Source organism: Antedon mediterranea, chromosome 5 (genome assembly GCF_964355755.1).
Source record: "Antedon mediterranea chromosome 5, ecAntMedi1.1, whole genome shotgun sequence".
Classification (NCBI taxonomy): Eukaryota; Metazoa; Echinodermata; class Crinoidea; order Comatulida; family Antedonidae; genus Antedon; species Antedon mediterranea.
In genome coordinates, this window is record NC_092674.1 from 1,670,191 (window position 1) to 1,686,404 (window position 16,214).

The 16,214-nt window shown below is 33.0% G+C and overlaps 2 protein-coding genes across 3 annotated transcripts in view; both read right to left on the reverse strand.

The window, feature by feature from the left end:
* Positions 1 to 11,183, reverse strand: part of LOC140050454 (anosmin-1-like) — a 44,122-nt gene extending 32,939 nt beyond the window's left edge. For both annotated transcript variants that reach the window (XM_072095641.1, XM_072095640.1), the window contains exons 1-2: positions 10,986 to 11,183; positions 3,745 to 3,804 (exon numbers count right to left, since the gene is read on the reverse strand). In XM_072095641.1, coding sequence (XP_071951742.1) covers positions 3,745 to 3,804; positions 10,986 to 11,099 — 174 coding nt within the window. In that variant the 5' untranslated portion in view covers positions 11,100 to 11,183. The remainder of the gene's footprint in view (positions 1 to 3,744; positions 3,805 to 10,985) is intronic.
* Positions 11,184 to 13,147: 1,964 nt separating this feature from the next.
* LOC140049141 (uncharacterized) lies at positions 13,148 to 15,781 on the reverse strand. Its single transcript, XM_072093958.1, has one exon. The coding sequence runs from the start codon at positions 15,681 to 15,683 to the stop codon at positions 13,263 to 13,265; it is 2,421 nt and encodes an 806-aa protein (XP_071950059.1). The 5' UTR covers positions 15,684 to 15,781; the 3' UTR covers positions 13,148 to 13,262.
* Positions 15,782 to 16,214: the final 433 nt, after the last annotated feature.

A 16,214-nucleotide genomic window follows, 5' to 3' on the forward strand; every position in this document is an offset into this window, starting at 1 on the left:
AATTATTAAACAATTTTTAGTATTTGTTGTACAGTACAGTAGATGTCATATTTAAAATGACACTTCGAATTCGATTTATCAACTAAAAAAAAAATAATTTTAAAATGTTGCATTATATACAGTACTGTAGGCTACTGTAGATGCAATATTCGTACTGTATGGTAATTCTTAATTAAGTGGTCTAAAAGACAACAACCACCATTTAAGCAACAGGTTGTTTGTCCAAATCCCACAAGAAACATCTTCTTTTGTTAATATTTCTGAATTTTAATTAAATATCAACAAATTAAATTTTCTTGGTTTGGTAATTAATTTCAAAACGTGATATTCATACAATTTCTTGGATTCAATATTAAGTTATCAAAGGCTATTAATTAAGAAAAATGAGATACGCAAGCAAGGTTCGAGCCGGTTCTAAAATTATCATACAGCCTGCTTTGTGTCATTCGCCATAACAACTGCTTCCCAGCGACATAGCTTACATACAACCTTGAATATGAAATACTTCATTATGTTGTACAACCTGCTAGACTTTTATCCTCTATGTACTGGATTAGGTAGGATTAGATGGGATTAGCATTTATGTATGTACATGAACTGAATCATCTACTTTAATATACCAATTGCAAAGTAATGCAAAGTAACAATATGCAGTATGTGCATTATTGGTCAAATTTGGTCATGATAATTTATGCGCTTATGGTGGATTTTGTTATAGCATTTTAGGGAAAGGGCAACGAAGACAAAGATGATTTGATATCATTTGAATAAAGGTTTTATATTATATAACTGTACATACAGTATATAAACTGTACATAATATATACTGTAGTAAGTCTTTTCGTAAATGTAGAGTATACAGGTTAGTACCATAGAGTCGATAACGTGATTGTACGATGTTTTATTTATTTTCTTGATTCATAATAATATTTTTTTTTTACAATAAAATGTAATGACAAAAAACAAGAAGATCGACGTTTCGGAACCATTATGGAACCATTTACAAGATCAAGTAATCAAATTATACAAAAACAACAAACATCAATGGGTGACAGGAAACATTAATTGATTGGTTAATTAACATCAAAGAAGGCTTACAATACTAATAATAATAATAAATATTAATTTTCTTATTGTATTCATTTTATATTTTTAAATGTTTTTTCTACAATTCTGTTGTTGTCTGGTGTATCATTTTTAGGGACCACAGTGGAAATACTGTAAGTTGCTTTTTCGGTTTACTTTTCTGTGTTTTTATCCTTGATCAACAGAATAAATAAATCATAGTACATACAGTGCTCTACAATATAAAATACTAAAGTGACCAATAGTATAATATTGAATCATTGAACTTTAAGCTGTATATTACACAAACCAACAGTGGTGTTGGTAGTCTATGAGTGCTGCTTACCTGGATAAACCGACAATATAGCCTCTCTCTCCGAAGAGAGGATACAATTTACGAAAAAGAAAAATCCGTATATATAAAATAGCACCCCTATCGGATAATGCACGCATCCGTAAACCACGCCCTCCAGAGGGAGCCATCCAACGTAGTAGCGTCATTTCTTTTCGTACTTTAAGCTGTATAAATTGTTTGTATTTTGAGAAGCTCAAAAACCAATATACAGTATCACCCCATGCGCCCATGCAAGTACAGTATATTTGTCTTTACCAGCTGAAACAGATGTTAGTAATAAACTTTGATTGTTTTTAAATTAAATTTACAAAGTTTCATTAAAATCTAATCTATCACTATTCACTCAGAGGGATAGGGTTTGTTATCATATTTCATTTTATTACCCTCTGGAGTCAATAGGGCACATTTGAAATTATAAACTTCTTCGTTGTACACCATATGTCCTGGATGAAACTATAACACAGTGGGTAGGAAATGTTACAATACTTTCATGACACCTTGGAGATATTTACTTAGCAGTTATTGATAAAATTATTAACTTACAGTACTGTATACTAAAAATTAAAATATTAATGGATAATGTCAAAGATTATTCGTTTGTTTTATTTGTTTACTACTTTTTCTGAAGACACATTGCCGTCTTTGACGGATACTTAGTATCAGTTGACTTCACTGATGCCATGGTGTACAGTACTCTAGATCTACGTTTATACCATGCTATACACTTTTATTTATTTATTTATATAACATTTAGAAGAACAACTACAGTATGTTACTTATTAAAACCAATCTTTAAGTCGGGGTACTAGTACAGTATTGGTAGTTCAAAATTAAGAGATTGCTAAACCCCGCGCAAACCCCCGCAAACCTCCAAAAAAACATAGCAAACCCCACCGAACCAACATAAAAGTGATTGAATCATGTAGTGTACAACCCACTGGGTAATCCATGTAAAAAAAACATTACATTTTTACTGTTAACTACTTATTTTTGGGGTAAAACATCATTTTTTGGTCAAAAATGATTGCTACAGTATATTTTTAACCAGAAAAATGATGTTTTATCCCCAAAAAAGTAGTTTTAACAGTAGAAATTTAATAATTTATATACCCAGTGGGTCGTACACTACATTATTCAATCACTTTTATGTTGGTTCGGTGGGATTTGCTATGGTTTTTTGGAGGTTTGCGGGGTTTGCGGTGTTTAGCAATACCCAAATTAAGCTGGTCTCAATAGTGGTACAACTACAATATAAAGTAAAGTAAGAAGAAGGTTTTTGAATGGAGACTCCCTACTAGTGTAACTCCTTATGTAAAATGCATTCTAAGAAAGACAATCCAATTAATGCAACTGACTTATAAAAAAAAGGTTAAAATTCATAACACAGGTCAATCTTTGGGGAGGTCAGGTACTTTGGGGAGGCCAGCATCTACTAACACTTTCAATGAGCTGTGCTATTAAAAGGAAACAATGATACACCTGTATCAAGGTAATAAACCAGATCAAAGAGAATCCTGCTGAACTTGGGTAAAAATGAAGTTAAGACGGCCGGGCGGCCCTGTTACATATCACAAAGAAACTATCTATCAGTTTTATTACCAAGCTTATCATAAATTTATCTTTTAAAATAAAGCTTACGACGAGGGATTACCAGCGATTCTTTTCAGAGTTAACAAATCAATACTAGTATTTGTAACGGGACCTACTTCCTTTAAATAACCATTTCTATAGAGATTGAAGTACATAGATAAAAATCATTCACAAAACAAAACGTTTCTTGTTGCATTTTTATGAATTGTTTTGTTCTCTGAAAAGAAATATAGTGCATGATGAATTTGTGAAAGACTTTTTCAAAGGACTTTATATACTGACTAATCCTTTCGTGGTTTGATTGTATTGAACTTCCATCGCCTATAGCGTACATACCCATTATCAAGAGGGTTGGCGTGACTTCCCTTAATTTATACTTTAATTTAGAAACCAGAATCAGTGAAACAGTGATATGCATCAGTTAAACCAAATGTCGGGGGTCATAATACAGTACTTGTTACTTCTTTGAAAAGACTTTAGGAATTGAGTGGGATGGATGCCTACAGCAATTTACAGACATTGAGAAATTACTACTACTAAATTTTTACCCATGAAATTTTGACTCAATTAATTTAGTTGTTAAAAGTCAACTAGGATATCCCATCTGTTTGTAATTGAATGGGTAACTCGTCCTGAAACAAATTTTGAATAGTTACAATTTAGTTTGATAATTTTTCATTATATTATACAGTACTATAAAAACCTATAACAGTAAATTTTACATGTACTACTTACAGAAGAGCAGTTAACGTCATCAGCACAATCTTCTATGGCTTGAAGTGTACTCGACTTCCACTAAAGGAAACATAACAAAAACAAATGATTAGTACTGTGTATACTGTAATACATGAAGAATACAGCACATTTAAACCATCATACTGACTATGAAATACTACTATTTATCTACTGTACTACCGTACTGCATGTATTGGACGATTATATGTACGATTTATTAGATTAAGTTTTTTTTTTGCCATGGATATATTATGTCATCATTGTATTCCTCAATTCCTATATGATGATTATTGTTTTTTGAATAAATAGAATTTTGTTTGGAGTTGGTTCACTGTTTATGTCACCAACATCGAAAACTTTACCCCATACAAAAAATAAAATATTTAAAAAACTTCGAACATTATCACAAAACATTAAAAAAAATTTCCAGGAAAACCCTGAACTTCTTCATAGACCAAACAAAGAGATTTATAACTTCTTCATAGACCAAACAATGAGATTTATAAAATATTTATTAATGGAACAGTTAAAAAGTATTTTGTAAAAAAAATTAAATATAATTTATTTCACACACAAAAGACATTAAATTTATTTTTTCTCTCTATCACGTTGAAGCAGAATAAGCAATCTATTATCACGTCAACAGCCTGAGCTTGTCGAATATTTAAAAAGTTGAAAGGGTCAAGCAAGGATATAAGCAATCTGTCACTTATCAATTATGAATTTCATAACAATTTTGAAGGTTATTAATTGAACAAATAACAATTTTGAAAATGGAAAAAAAAAACCGGATTATAGTGTAGTAAAATCAGTAACAGTTATGCACAATACATTGTTTATTGTAAATTCGGAAATAAAATTAAACAAATATTTTATTTTATCTACAGTAAAATCATCTTGATTGTTTCGTGATGATACTGATAACTCAAGTATAGTATCAGATGTTGGATAAAACAAAACTAGAAATTCAAACAATATTCAAGTTTTCAAAATCTAGAAAAGTGAGATCAGAACACACCCTTTAAGGACTAAGGATAGGACCATTTCTGATTTTAAAACTTTTCTTATTATTTTAATTTTTAAACTTTACAATTAAACAATCATAGTCAGTCTATTTAAACTCACTATCATCAATACCATTGTAGTATTTACAGGGTATTTTGATTTTCAACTTTTTAATTGTTTGCTACACAATATAGAAATTGATCAGCAATTTTACTGCAAATTCGTTATGTTCTCTGCCTGATAAACAAAATCTAATATAGTTTATATTTTATTCAGCATTGTTGAAATATGTAGCCATCTGCTGTTCATTCCTTTACTACAATGTGGTTTGGGATTAATGCTAGCATAGAGACAACCTAAAAGCTTTTCCACAAATTGACAAGTATCGCCTAAATCCTTCTGGAATTGCAATGACTTCAATAAAAGAGTTGGTTGGAGACCGACGGGGCTCAAATGAGCCAAGAAACTTATTCGGCTTTGTGTCGCCAGAACACATTCATTAAAAATGAGTGGGGTATACAACATAATAGTTGTCTTTACATCGCGCTGGGATGCGCTTTGTTGCTCTAGAAATCCGTAGGATTTTAAAATTAGAATAGAATTTAAATGCATTTTTTTTACATTTTTAAAATACATAATTTAAGTGCATTCAACAGTTATAATAAACTGCAAAGGTACTTACTGTAATGTGTATTCAATGCTGATAGTAATAAACTGCAAAGGTACTTAATATGTATTCAATGCTGATACTACAGACATTTTAATATTCCTAGTGAAATAGTTTTCGTCACCAAAATGTTGACCTAACTTACAGTATAAGACTGTTATCATTTTAATCGCATGCTCAAACATGTCATATCAATTCATTGTCAACTGTACATGCTTGGTCATACAGTAGCCACCAGGATGGTTGGTAAAGGTTTCAACCTGACCACTTTTTGGCAAAGGCCTTGATGACCCTATGGCCTGTACAGGGGATTGCTCCCTACTTGTTGCTACAACTTTAATGTGCCCAAATATCACACTTCTTTGTCAAAATAGTTTGATAGTGTAGACAGAGCTTAAGAATGTTTAATAGTTTGATATAGACTTGCCCCAAGTCTGTATTATCTTCTTTTTTTTATTTATTTGTTTTTATTTTGAACCGCGATTTTTGTCTGAAAATACAGACTTGTGAAACACGTATAGAAATCGATTTGCAGACCGCAAACATACGATAAGAATGACGTAGGTTATCATACCGCATTTGGCTATATGGGGCGGTATGTAAATATGGATTTCGAATCAACCAATAATCATTTTGTTTCAAAATGAAAGAGATCGTCGCGTAGGCCTACCAGTGCTTAATGTACGATCGAGACTGTTGAAATATAAAATAGTAATGCCAAGTTGTTTTGTTTATTAATTCTTTAGTCCTTGGCCTAGGCCTCTTTCGTAGGTCCTACTCAACTCGCACGTATGACCTGCCAAATAAAACGCCAATGAAGTAGGCCTACATACCACCGGCACACAACAGGGCTACACCACCACACAGAACAGGACAGGGTCTGGGTGGGAATTAAATCAAAATTATCTCCGCGTAATAAATGATCCATTCAATGTATGTTTGATTTGCGGAGAAGCTAGCCTATCATATATCAAGACGAGTTTTCATGTTTCAAAGATCCCATCAAATGTTTACCAGACTACTAGGCATATAAAATAATTTCTAGCCTTCAGAACTTTCATAAATGTACCCAAGTACACATTGTCTAAACGTATCATAGCGCATGTTTCCCCAGACGGAGTATCCAAAATCAAGTAGTATACGTATGAAACGCCATATGTGCCAAAATATTTATCTTTTAACTAATATTAAGACAAAACTCCGTCTGGAACCCAGACTAAGTTTGATAGTGTAGACAGAGCTTAAGAATGTTTTGGCTATATTTCTCTATTGTATCTACAGGACTTCAAGTAAAGTAATAATTCAATGAATGAAGTAGTAATCATTAACAACGGGCTAAACATTGCAATGATATCTCAATTCCCACATCAGGGACTTGAAGTCGCTTGTTTTGACTAATAAGGTCGATCAACTCAAACAAACCCAAAAACTAACGAGGCAAACAGAAATTAAAGGAAATCTGAATAGATTGTTCATCTCAACACAAACTCATGCGTAAACTGGTTGCCAAGATGAGTAGGAGATAGGGGTCATTAGGCGGCGGCATAGGTCCATGCACTGGGTAAGGGTAGCAAAGCACCACACAAATCATCATATGACACTTACAGTAATAGTGGCTCCTCTGTATGCTAGTTTGTATCTTTCTGGGTTAATTAAATGTGCATGGTATGATAAGCTAAGGGTATTGATGATAAGCTAAGGGTATTAAATGTCAATAAAATCAATCAGTCAAGTTTGCAATCAGTGAACGAACTACTTCCAACCCTAGAACATGCTCTACCTTATTATTATATTAGAAATGGAAAAAAAATGAAATCAACCAATCAAAATTTCAAGAATATATTTATTTTGTTATTAAGACCTTTCTATACCTGTACAGTATTAAGACCTTGGACTACAGTAATTAATAAACATTTTAATAGCAATGTATTTGATGTGCCCAAATATGGTAGTAATATGCCAAAATATGGTAGTGATATGATATCATCATGTCCATACAGTATATGGGCACACCAATTTTATTGGCACATAAAGTTTGAATGATAGTGTAGACAGAGCTTAGTCACAAAATGTTAAAACTGATTTTATAGCCTTATCATTAAAAATAGTCGAGTAGTGTAGTTGCACAAAGCTAAAACCCAATGAAATATGTCGAGCCGCTCAAATACGAGAACAATACCAATCAATTTATGATCATGACTAGTCCACTGACTATACTGAATACACTTTTCAATAACTTGTAAAACCAACACCAAAGTGTTAGAATTAGATGGGAACGGCTAAATATCTACAGCTCAGGATATGTAGTAAATTCACATCAGTGTATCAAAACAATTGTTTGTGTAGAAATGGGAGGTTTATTACACAGAGAATAAAATAAGATTAAATAGGGATTAAATTGGGATTAAATAGGTGATTAACTGTGATTACCTATAGCAATTAATCCAATCCTAATCAGCAAGTTCACTAGTAACTTTAATACCATTCTCATAATTTCTCAAAAATCTATTTTTCATGTTTTTTTTAATACTGTAATCAATGCAATATATTTAATTTTAAGTTCATTTTATTATTATTGTTCATACTTACTAAACTACATACAATATTGTCAATTTACTATGCCAAGAAACCATGACGTGATCATATCTAAAATGATATTTTTACTGTGTGTTGCATCATAAATATCACGTCACACAAATGGAAGATTAAATGTACAGTATTGATATTAAAGTGATTAATTAAATTATAGAGATTTTGCCATATGTTAGTAGGCAGTACTACGTGAGGAATGGGGGCACACACACCAGAATTTATTAACATTGTGGTGCTAAAAATAGGTTGAGTCAAAGATATCATTCATAACTATGCAAACACAATAGTAAAGTCAATATATTAATGGAAATAAGATTGCGATTAAAATCCAATAGCTGCACACGATGTGCCAAAATGTTTTTATCAATATTGAGCCAAATCGCCGTCTAGAACTGATTATAGACTAAGATCAATCATGTTTACAGTTCTTGGCCAACAGTTTTCGGATTCATCTTTCTAAAAATTATTTTTCCAGCCATGTCAATTATAATTTCACACCCTAGCCCCACCCACTTAAAAATATCCTGCCTGCTGGATACAGAATTGCACAGATTAAAAAACAAATTGAAAGAGTAACTCCTTCAGTTTTAACATTCTGATTACTATCAACAGCTAGCATTGAAAAACAGGATGAAAGAATTAATTGGATAAATGATTGAACATGTTTATATTCAAATAAATGTCTCTTTTAACTAATACCAATGTGCTAACAACTGTTTCACTTTTTAACATTACAGGGATGTAATTGTCTTGGGCGGATAAAGAATGAAGTTTTTCCACTCAGCCTAAAGCATTTTTCAAGGCTTTTAAATTCTAGCCAGCTTAGCCTTATCATATGTACAGTAGCTACTGTGTTTTTGGTGCCAATATTATGCCAATCATCTGCATCTCTTACAGTACTTGTCATTCCCTTCAGTTGCCTTCCTTCAATTCAAGCTCTATAATTTTTGGGTCATCTTTGGGGTCATCTTCCACATATTTATAATACTCCTCCATCGTTTAATGTTAAAGTGTTAAGTTCGTCCTCCACCAATGTGCTAAAACAAGAGTCCTAAATTGGAAACTTTTAGCCAAAAAAGGATTTTCCTTTTATATGTCATTGTCAGCTACAGTAAAAATTGTATTCAAATTTTAACCTATCCTGAGCTACAAAAACATTATTTACCAAACAAAGTACCGTAATGAATGTGAAATAATTGTCTCCCCGAAGCAATTCAGATTTAAACTACTGTATAATATCAGAAAACCCTCAACTCCCCAGGAATAAATACCAATGTAAAATGCTTGGAATTAAATTTCTATACAAAGTTTGAACTTGAGAACAGAGCGAACTATCAAGTTGCAACTTAAGATGAATAGCGGACTTAAAAGTCCCCTTTGGGTTGTACCATTCTTTTGTTGTTTACCCACCTGTACAATAAATGGTATATTCAAAGTAAATTCATATTTTGATTATAATTAGGACTTCCGTTGAGACATTACTCAGTCTATATGCCTATCAAACAAACCCAAGTATCAATTACTGATTTTTGTATTATTTACGAAACCATTACTGCACATTTGTAAGATAGAACGTTGATAATATGAACAGAGCTGTAGGTCATTATAACACTTGGGTATTAACCGTTAACAGAGAAATAGAAATACAACAAAGACATGTTAAGTTTAAGTTGGGTACAGTATACTTAACAGACTTGCAGGCTATCTACAGACTTTTTTAATATTGTAAGTAAGGGCAAAAAATATACCCCATTTGTTTTTGCCTTAAAATATTATTTTATCTGTAGATAGTGTTAAACATCACTTAATATCTTAACTCCCCAGATATGCGAGCTACCTTGGCAATATAATTGTCGTATTCGATTGGGAACTTTCGTTGTCAACGTAAAGATCATTCGTTGAGTACTTTTTGTATTCGAATTGTAAATTTGTGCTCAACAGAAAGTCATTCGAATAGAAAACGTTGACAACGAAAGCTTTTTCGTTAAGAACAATCTCAACGCTCAAAATACTCCGTTAAAAAGTACTCAACGGAAAAACTACTCAACGGTCCACTCGAATACGACAAATGTTAATAATGTACAGTATATTCAACAGAACATGAGGAAGCTCTTTGGCCCAACCTCAAGTTCTCATGCCACGCACCTAATATTTTGGTTTTTTATCAATCTCAAATTTTTCTTTCAAATTACTTGAAAACTTCATAATCATATTCTATTCTAATTGTTTATCACCAATCCTACAATGTAAACTTAAAAGTACTGTATGTGTGTTAATGAATTAAATTAGGAACGTTTCAAGCCAACATTTCAGCTCTGGACGTTTCATCGCAATTTAGCAATAATTATTTTTTAGGATTGGAGACAGGGGGATGGCATCTTAATTGAGAAATCTCAAGTCAGCAGAAACCTCAATCTTGACAGCATGTTCACAACATTTAATCTTTAATTTTACCTACCGGTACCTGTGGAATGAGTCTACAGGTCGAGTCTTTATTCATCTATACTTTAGTTGATGGTTTAAATTTTTGTAAAAAAAACTTTAATTCTACTAGGCTAGTAGGCCTAGCTACTAAACTATTATCACGATCCATTCATGCATAGACCATACCATTAATTATTTATTAAGTCAGATCATGCTAAAAATATAATTAATATGCTAATAACATATACTAGGCCTATAATACTCAATAGGCCTATATAATTATAGCCTAGCTAGCCTATAATGTAGCTAGGAGCACGAAATAGGAATCGATTCGCGTATAGACGTATAATATTGGAATCAGCACATACGTTAAAGGGTAGATCTAATACTGTACCGAAGCCCACACTCGACTGAGTACTTTCCTTTTTTAGCACAACCACAGCAGGGGGAAACTACCTACCGACCACCAAAAGGCAGTTCAGTAGGCTAAGCAGGACTCCGGGCCCTGTTAGTTAGAGAGCGTATATATAATAATCAGTATCATCACACTTACTTGAACATTTTCTGTCATACATTTTGCTTTACATTGACTTGACAAAATCCCTCCATATGAGCAAGAAATACATAAAATGAATAAAGAACAAACAGCTAAAATATTTATATCCATTGTGAACTCTGTAAATATGCAAAATCGGCCGAAAACTACATTATTTCACTTTTTAGCAGGCAGTGTACCGCGCATACCTCTACAGTCGACACTCTACAAGTAAATCTGAAATCTAATGAAGCGTGACGAATGGACCAACTTACAGAGGTTTGTCCTTATTGGTTGTAATTAATGAGTGCATCTACTTTTATTGTTTATGAAAGAGGGCGGCTTTCTTGTAGCAATCTAATATCGCAACCAATGATTTTAAACTTCTTTTTTTCAATTAATTTCAACATAGTCTTTTGTTTTACTAAAATTTCGAGTTTACATTCCAAAATAAGTCCACTCTTTAGTTTTCAAAAGTAATCCTGAAAAGATCAGCATCTTGGAAAAAAGCTCATCTTGAAAAGAAGCCCACACAACAAGAGTACTAAAATTAAAAAAGGTCATGGGCTTCTTATCGAGATTTTACAGTAGTAAATATATATTATATTTATAACTTTTTACTATGTCAACATTTTGGCATAGCTATGTCGAAATTTTTGATTCAACAAAAATGAAGATTATTATTGAAAAATAAAATAAAAATTGAATTTATGCTGAAATTAATAAAAGAGAATACATCAAAACAAAAGATTATTGTTACATATATTTATTGTTTTTACTTAAAATACATACATATAATACAGTTTAAAATGGTATTTTGATCACAAACATGCCAAAATGGCAGGTACTGTCTAAAAAATCCCATTAGAGTATTGCGGTGGTAATAGCAAATTACAACATTTACAGCATTCATTTCGATAAGAAGCTGCTTTTCTTTTACTCACTATTATGTCAAATTGAAAAAAACAAAAACTATGTCAAATTTTGACACGGCTAATAAAGTATGGTTCTTCTTCTCTATATTTTTTGACAAAAATGAAATTGTTGAACAATAGAATAAAATAACTAGATTTGAACTCGTCACGATGGACGAGTTAAGTTATCCGCCACGCAAATACCACGTGCACGCCATACGTTAGAATATTGCGCACAGAAAAACGATTATGCCATGGTGACCTGAAGAAAATAAAATGTTGTTAGTGTGCTCTTCATTTGTGTCTAAGTATATATACAGTATACACTTTATACTGTATACATACTACATACAGTGCAGCATAGATAAAAATAACATCATAACAGAAAGTTAGCAAAGTTTCAATTCAAAATGTTATTTCGTTTTCGACCTATGTTAAAAACGCGAAACTCATAAAATCGAACATAAGTCGCGTTGCGCAATTGTAAACGTCATGAAAATGTTAGCTGCACAACTTCACGTGAATGAGTTATCCCACCTAGTGCGGATAACTAAAAAGAAGAAGATGATGATGATGTGTGTATTTTCAAATGTGTTTTAATATTCCCATTCCGGTTAAATTTCTTCCCACAATGTTCACATTCATATGCTGTCTCTTCTGTGTGTATTCTTAAATGTGTTTTTAAATTCCCACTTTCTCTGAATTTCTTTCCACAATGCTCACATTCATATGGCGTCTCTCCTGTGTGTATTCTCAAATGTGTTTTTATATTCCCACTGTCTCTGAATTTCTTCCCACAATGTTCACATGCATATGGTGTTTCTCCTGTGTGTATTCTCAAATGCATTTTCAAATCCCCATTTTGTTCAAATTCCTTCCCACAATGTTCACATTCATATGGTGTCTCTCTCCTGTGTGTATTTTCAAATGCATTTTAAATCCCCATTTTGTTCAAATTCCTTCCCACAATGTTCACATTCATATGGTGTCTCTCTCCTGTGTGTATTTTCAAATGCATTTTAAATCCCCACTTTTTCAAAATTTCTTCCCACAATGTTCACATTCATATGGTGTCTCTCCTGTGTGTATTCTCAAATGCATTTTTAAATCCCTGTTTTGTTTAAATTTCTTCCCACAATGTTCACATTCATATGGTGTCTCTCCTGTGTGTATTTTCAAATGCGTGTTCAAATTTTCACTATTTTTAAATTTCTTCCCACAATGTTCACATTCATATGGTGTCTCTCCTGTGTGTATTTTCAAATGCGTGTTCAAATTTTCACTATTTTTAAATTTCTTCCCACAATGTTCACATTCATATGGTGTCTCTCCTGTGTGCATTTTTAAATCCCCATTTTGTTTAAATTTCTTCCCACAATGTTCATTCATATGGTGTCTCTCCTGTGTGTATTTTCAAATGCGTGTTCAAATTCCGACTATTTTTAAATTTCTTCCCACAATGTTCACATTCATATGGTGTCTCTCCTGTGTGCATTCTCAAATGCATTTTCAAATACCCACTCTTTTTAAATTTCTTCCCACAATGTTCACATTCATATGATGTCTCTCCTGTGTGTATTCTCAAATGTCTTTTCAAATTCCCATTCCGGTTGAATTCCTTCCCACAATGTTCACATTCATATGGTGTCTCTCCTGTGTGTATTTTCAAATGCATTTTTAAATCCCCATGTTGTTTAAATTCCTTCCCACAATGTTCACATTCATATGGTGTTTCTCCTGTGTGTATTCTCAAATGCGTGTTCAAATTCCCACTATTTTTGAATTTCTTTCCACAATGTTCACATTCATATGGTGTCTCTCCTGTGTGTATTCTCAAATGCATTTTCAAATCCCCATTTTGTTTGAATTTCTTCCCACAATATTCACATTCATATGGTGTCTCTCCTGTGTGTATTCTCAAATGTGCTTTCAAACTCCCAATCTGGTTGAATTTCTTCCCACAATGCTCACATTGATATGGTGTCTCTCCTGTGTGTATTCTTAAATGTGTTTTCAAACTCCCATTCCGGTTGAATTTCTTCCCACAATACTCACATTCATATGGTGTCTCTCCTGTGTGTATTCTCAAATGTGTTTTTAAATTCGCACTTTCTCTGAATTTCTTCCCACAATGTTCACATTCATATGGTGTTTCTCCTGTGTGTATTCTCAAATGAATTTTCAAATCCCCATTTTGTTTAAATGTCTTCCCACAATGTTCACATTCATATGGTGTCTCTCCTGTGTGTATTCTCAAATGTCTTTTCAAACTCCCATTCCGGTTGAATTTCTTCCCACAATGCTCACATTCATATGGTGTCTCTCCTGTGTGTATTCTCAAATGTGTTTTCAAACTCCCATTTCGTTTGAATTTCTTTCCACAATGTTCACATTCATATGGTGTCTCTCCTGTGTGTATTCTCAAATGTGCTTTCAAACTCCCATTTCGTTTGAATTTCTTTCCATAATGTTCACATTCATATGGTGTCTCTCCTGTGTGTATTCTCAAATGTGTTTTCAAATTCCCACTTGCTTTAAATTTCTTCCCACAATGTTTACATTCATATGGTGTTTCTCCTGTGTGTATTCTCAAATGCTTCTTCAAATTCCAACTTTCTCTGAATTTCTTCCCACAACAATGTTCACATTCGTATGGTGTCTCTCCTGTACGTATTCTCGAATGTCTTTTCAAATGCCCACTTACTTTAAATTTCTTCCCACAACGCTCACATTGATATGGTGTGTCTCCCGTGTGTATTTTCAAATGTGTTTTCAAACGCACACTTTGTTTAAATTTCTTCCCACAATGTTCACATTCATATGGTGTCTCTCCTGTGTGTATTCTCAAATGAGTTTCCAAATGCTCATTCCGGTTAAATTTCTTCCCACAATGTTCACATTCATATGGTGTCTCTCCTGTGTGTATTCTCAGATGTCTTTTCAAACTCCAAATTTGTTTAAATGTCTTCCCACAATGTTCACATTGATATGGTGTCTCTCCTGTGTGTATTCTCAAATGAGTTTCCAAATGCTCATTCCGGTTAAATTTCTTCCCACAATGTTCACATTCATATGGTTTCTCTCCTGTGTGTATTCTCAAATGTCTTTTCAAATGCGAACTTGCTTTACATTTCTTCCCACAATGTTCACATTCATATGGCGTCTCTCCTGTGTGTATTCTCAAATGTATTTTCAAATTCCCAATCTGGTAGAATTTCTTCCCACAATGCTCACATTGATATGGTGTCTCTCCCGTGTGTATTTTCAAATGTGTTTTCAAACGCACACTTTGTTTAAATTTTTTCCCACAATGTTCACATTCATATGGTGTCTCTCCTGTGTGTATTCTCAGATGTGTTTTCAAACTCCCACTTTGTTTAAATTTCTTTCCACATTGTTCACATTCATATGGTGTCTGTCCTGTGTGTATTCTCAAATGTGTTTTCAAATTCCAACTTACTTTAAATTTCTTTCCACAATGCTCACATTCATATGGTGTTTCTCCTGTGTGTATTCTCAAATGTCTTTTCAAATGCCCACTATCTTTAAATTTCATCCCACAATGTTCACATTCATATGGTGTCTCTCCTGTGTGTATTCTCAAATGTGTTTTCAAATTCCCACTATTTTTAAATTTCTTCCCACAACGTTCACATTCATATGGTGTCTCTCCCGTGTGTATTCTCAAATGGGTTACACATTTGTTAAACTCTTCTGTCCGAGAATGTGTATGTATTCCTAAATGTAACTTTAAATCATTGAACTCAAATTTATCTCCACAGTGCTCACATTTAAATTTCATGTTTGTTGGTTTTACTGTACTAGCAACATATTAATTATTATACACGCGAGTCATACAGTACTTGACATATTATCTCTAGGAACTAGTCATATACCTAGGCATAGAGTACTACTTCGTAAAGGCTATATATAGTAGATCCTAGTTTACTACTACTACTACTAGAAGTACAGGCCTAGCCTACTAGTACAGTACTACTCCGCCGATCAGACTCCTGCCGCCGTTAACCCTCCGGGGCGGTAGGCCAGGCCTAGGTAGGCTAGCTAGCTAGACCTGTGTTTTATGATAACAATGATATCAAGTACACGTTTACTAACATGCTCTAGTAGTAAATTTATATATATATATATACATATATAAACATTCTGTATATTCTTTCTTAGCTTTCCAGAAACAATTTAAAATCAATTAAACTACTGTTATTAGACTTTTCATTGGTTCTGAATTAAACGCGTCAATTGTTCCTCAATTAGTCCAGATCCCTATGTATTTTCGTGTGCAGATCATGGGGAAAGTGTAAACATTGTGTTTTAT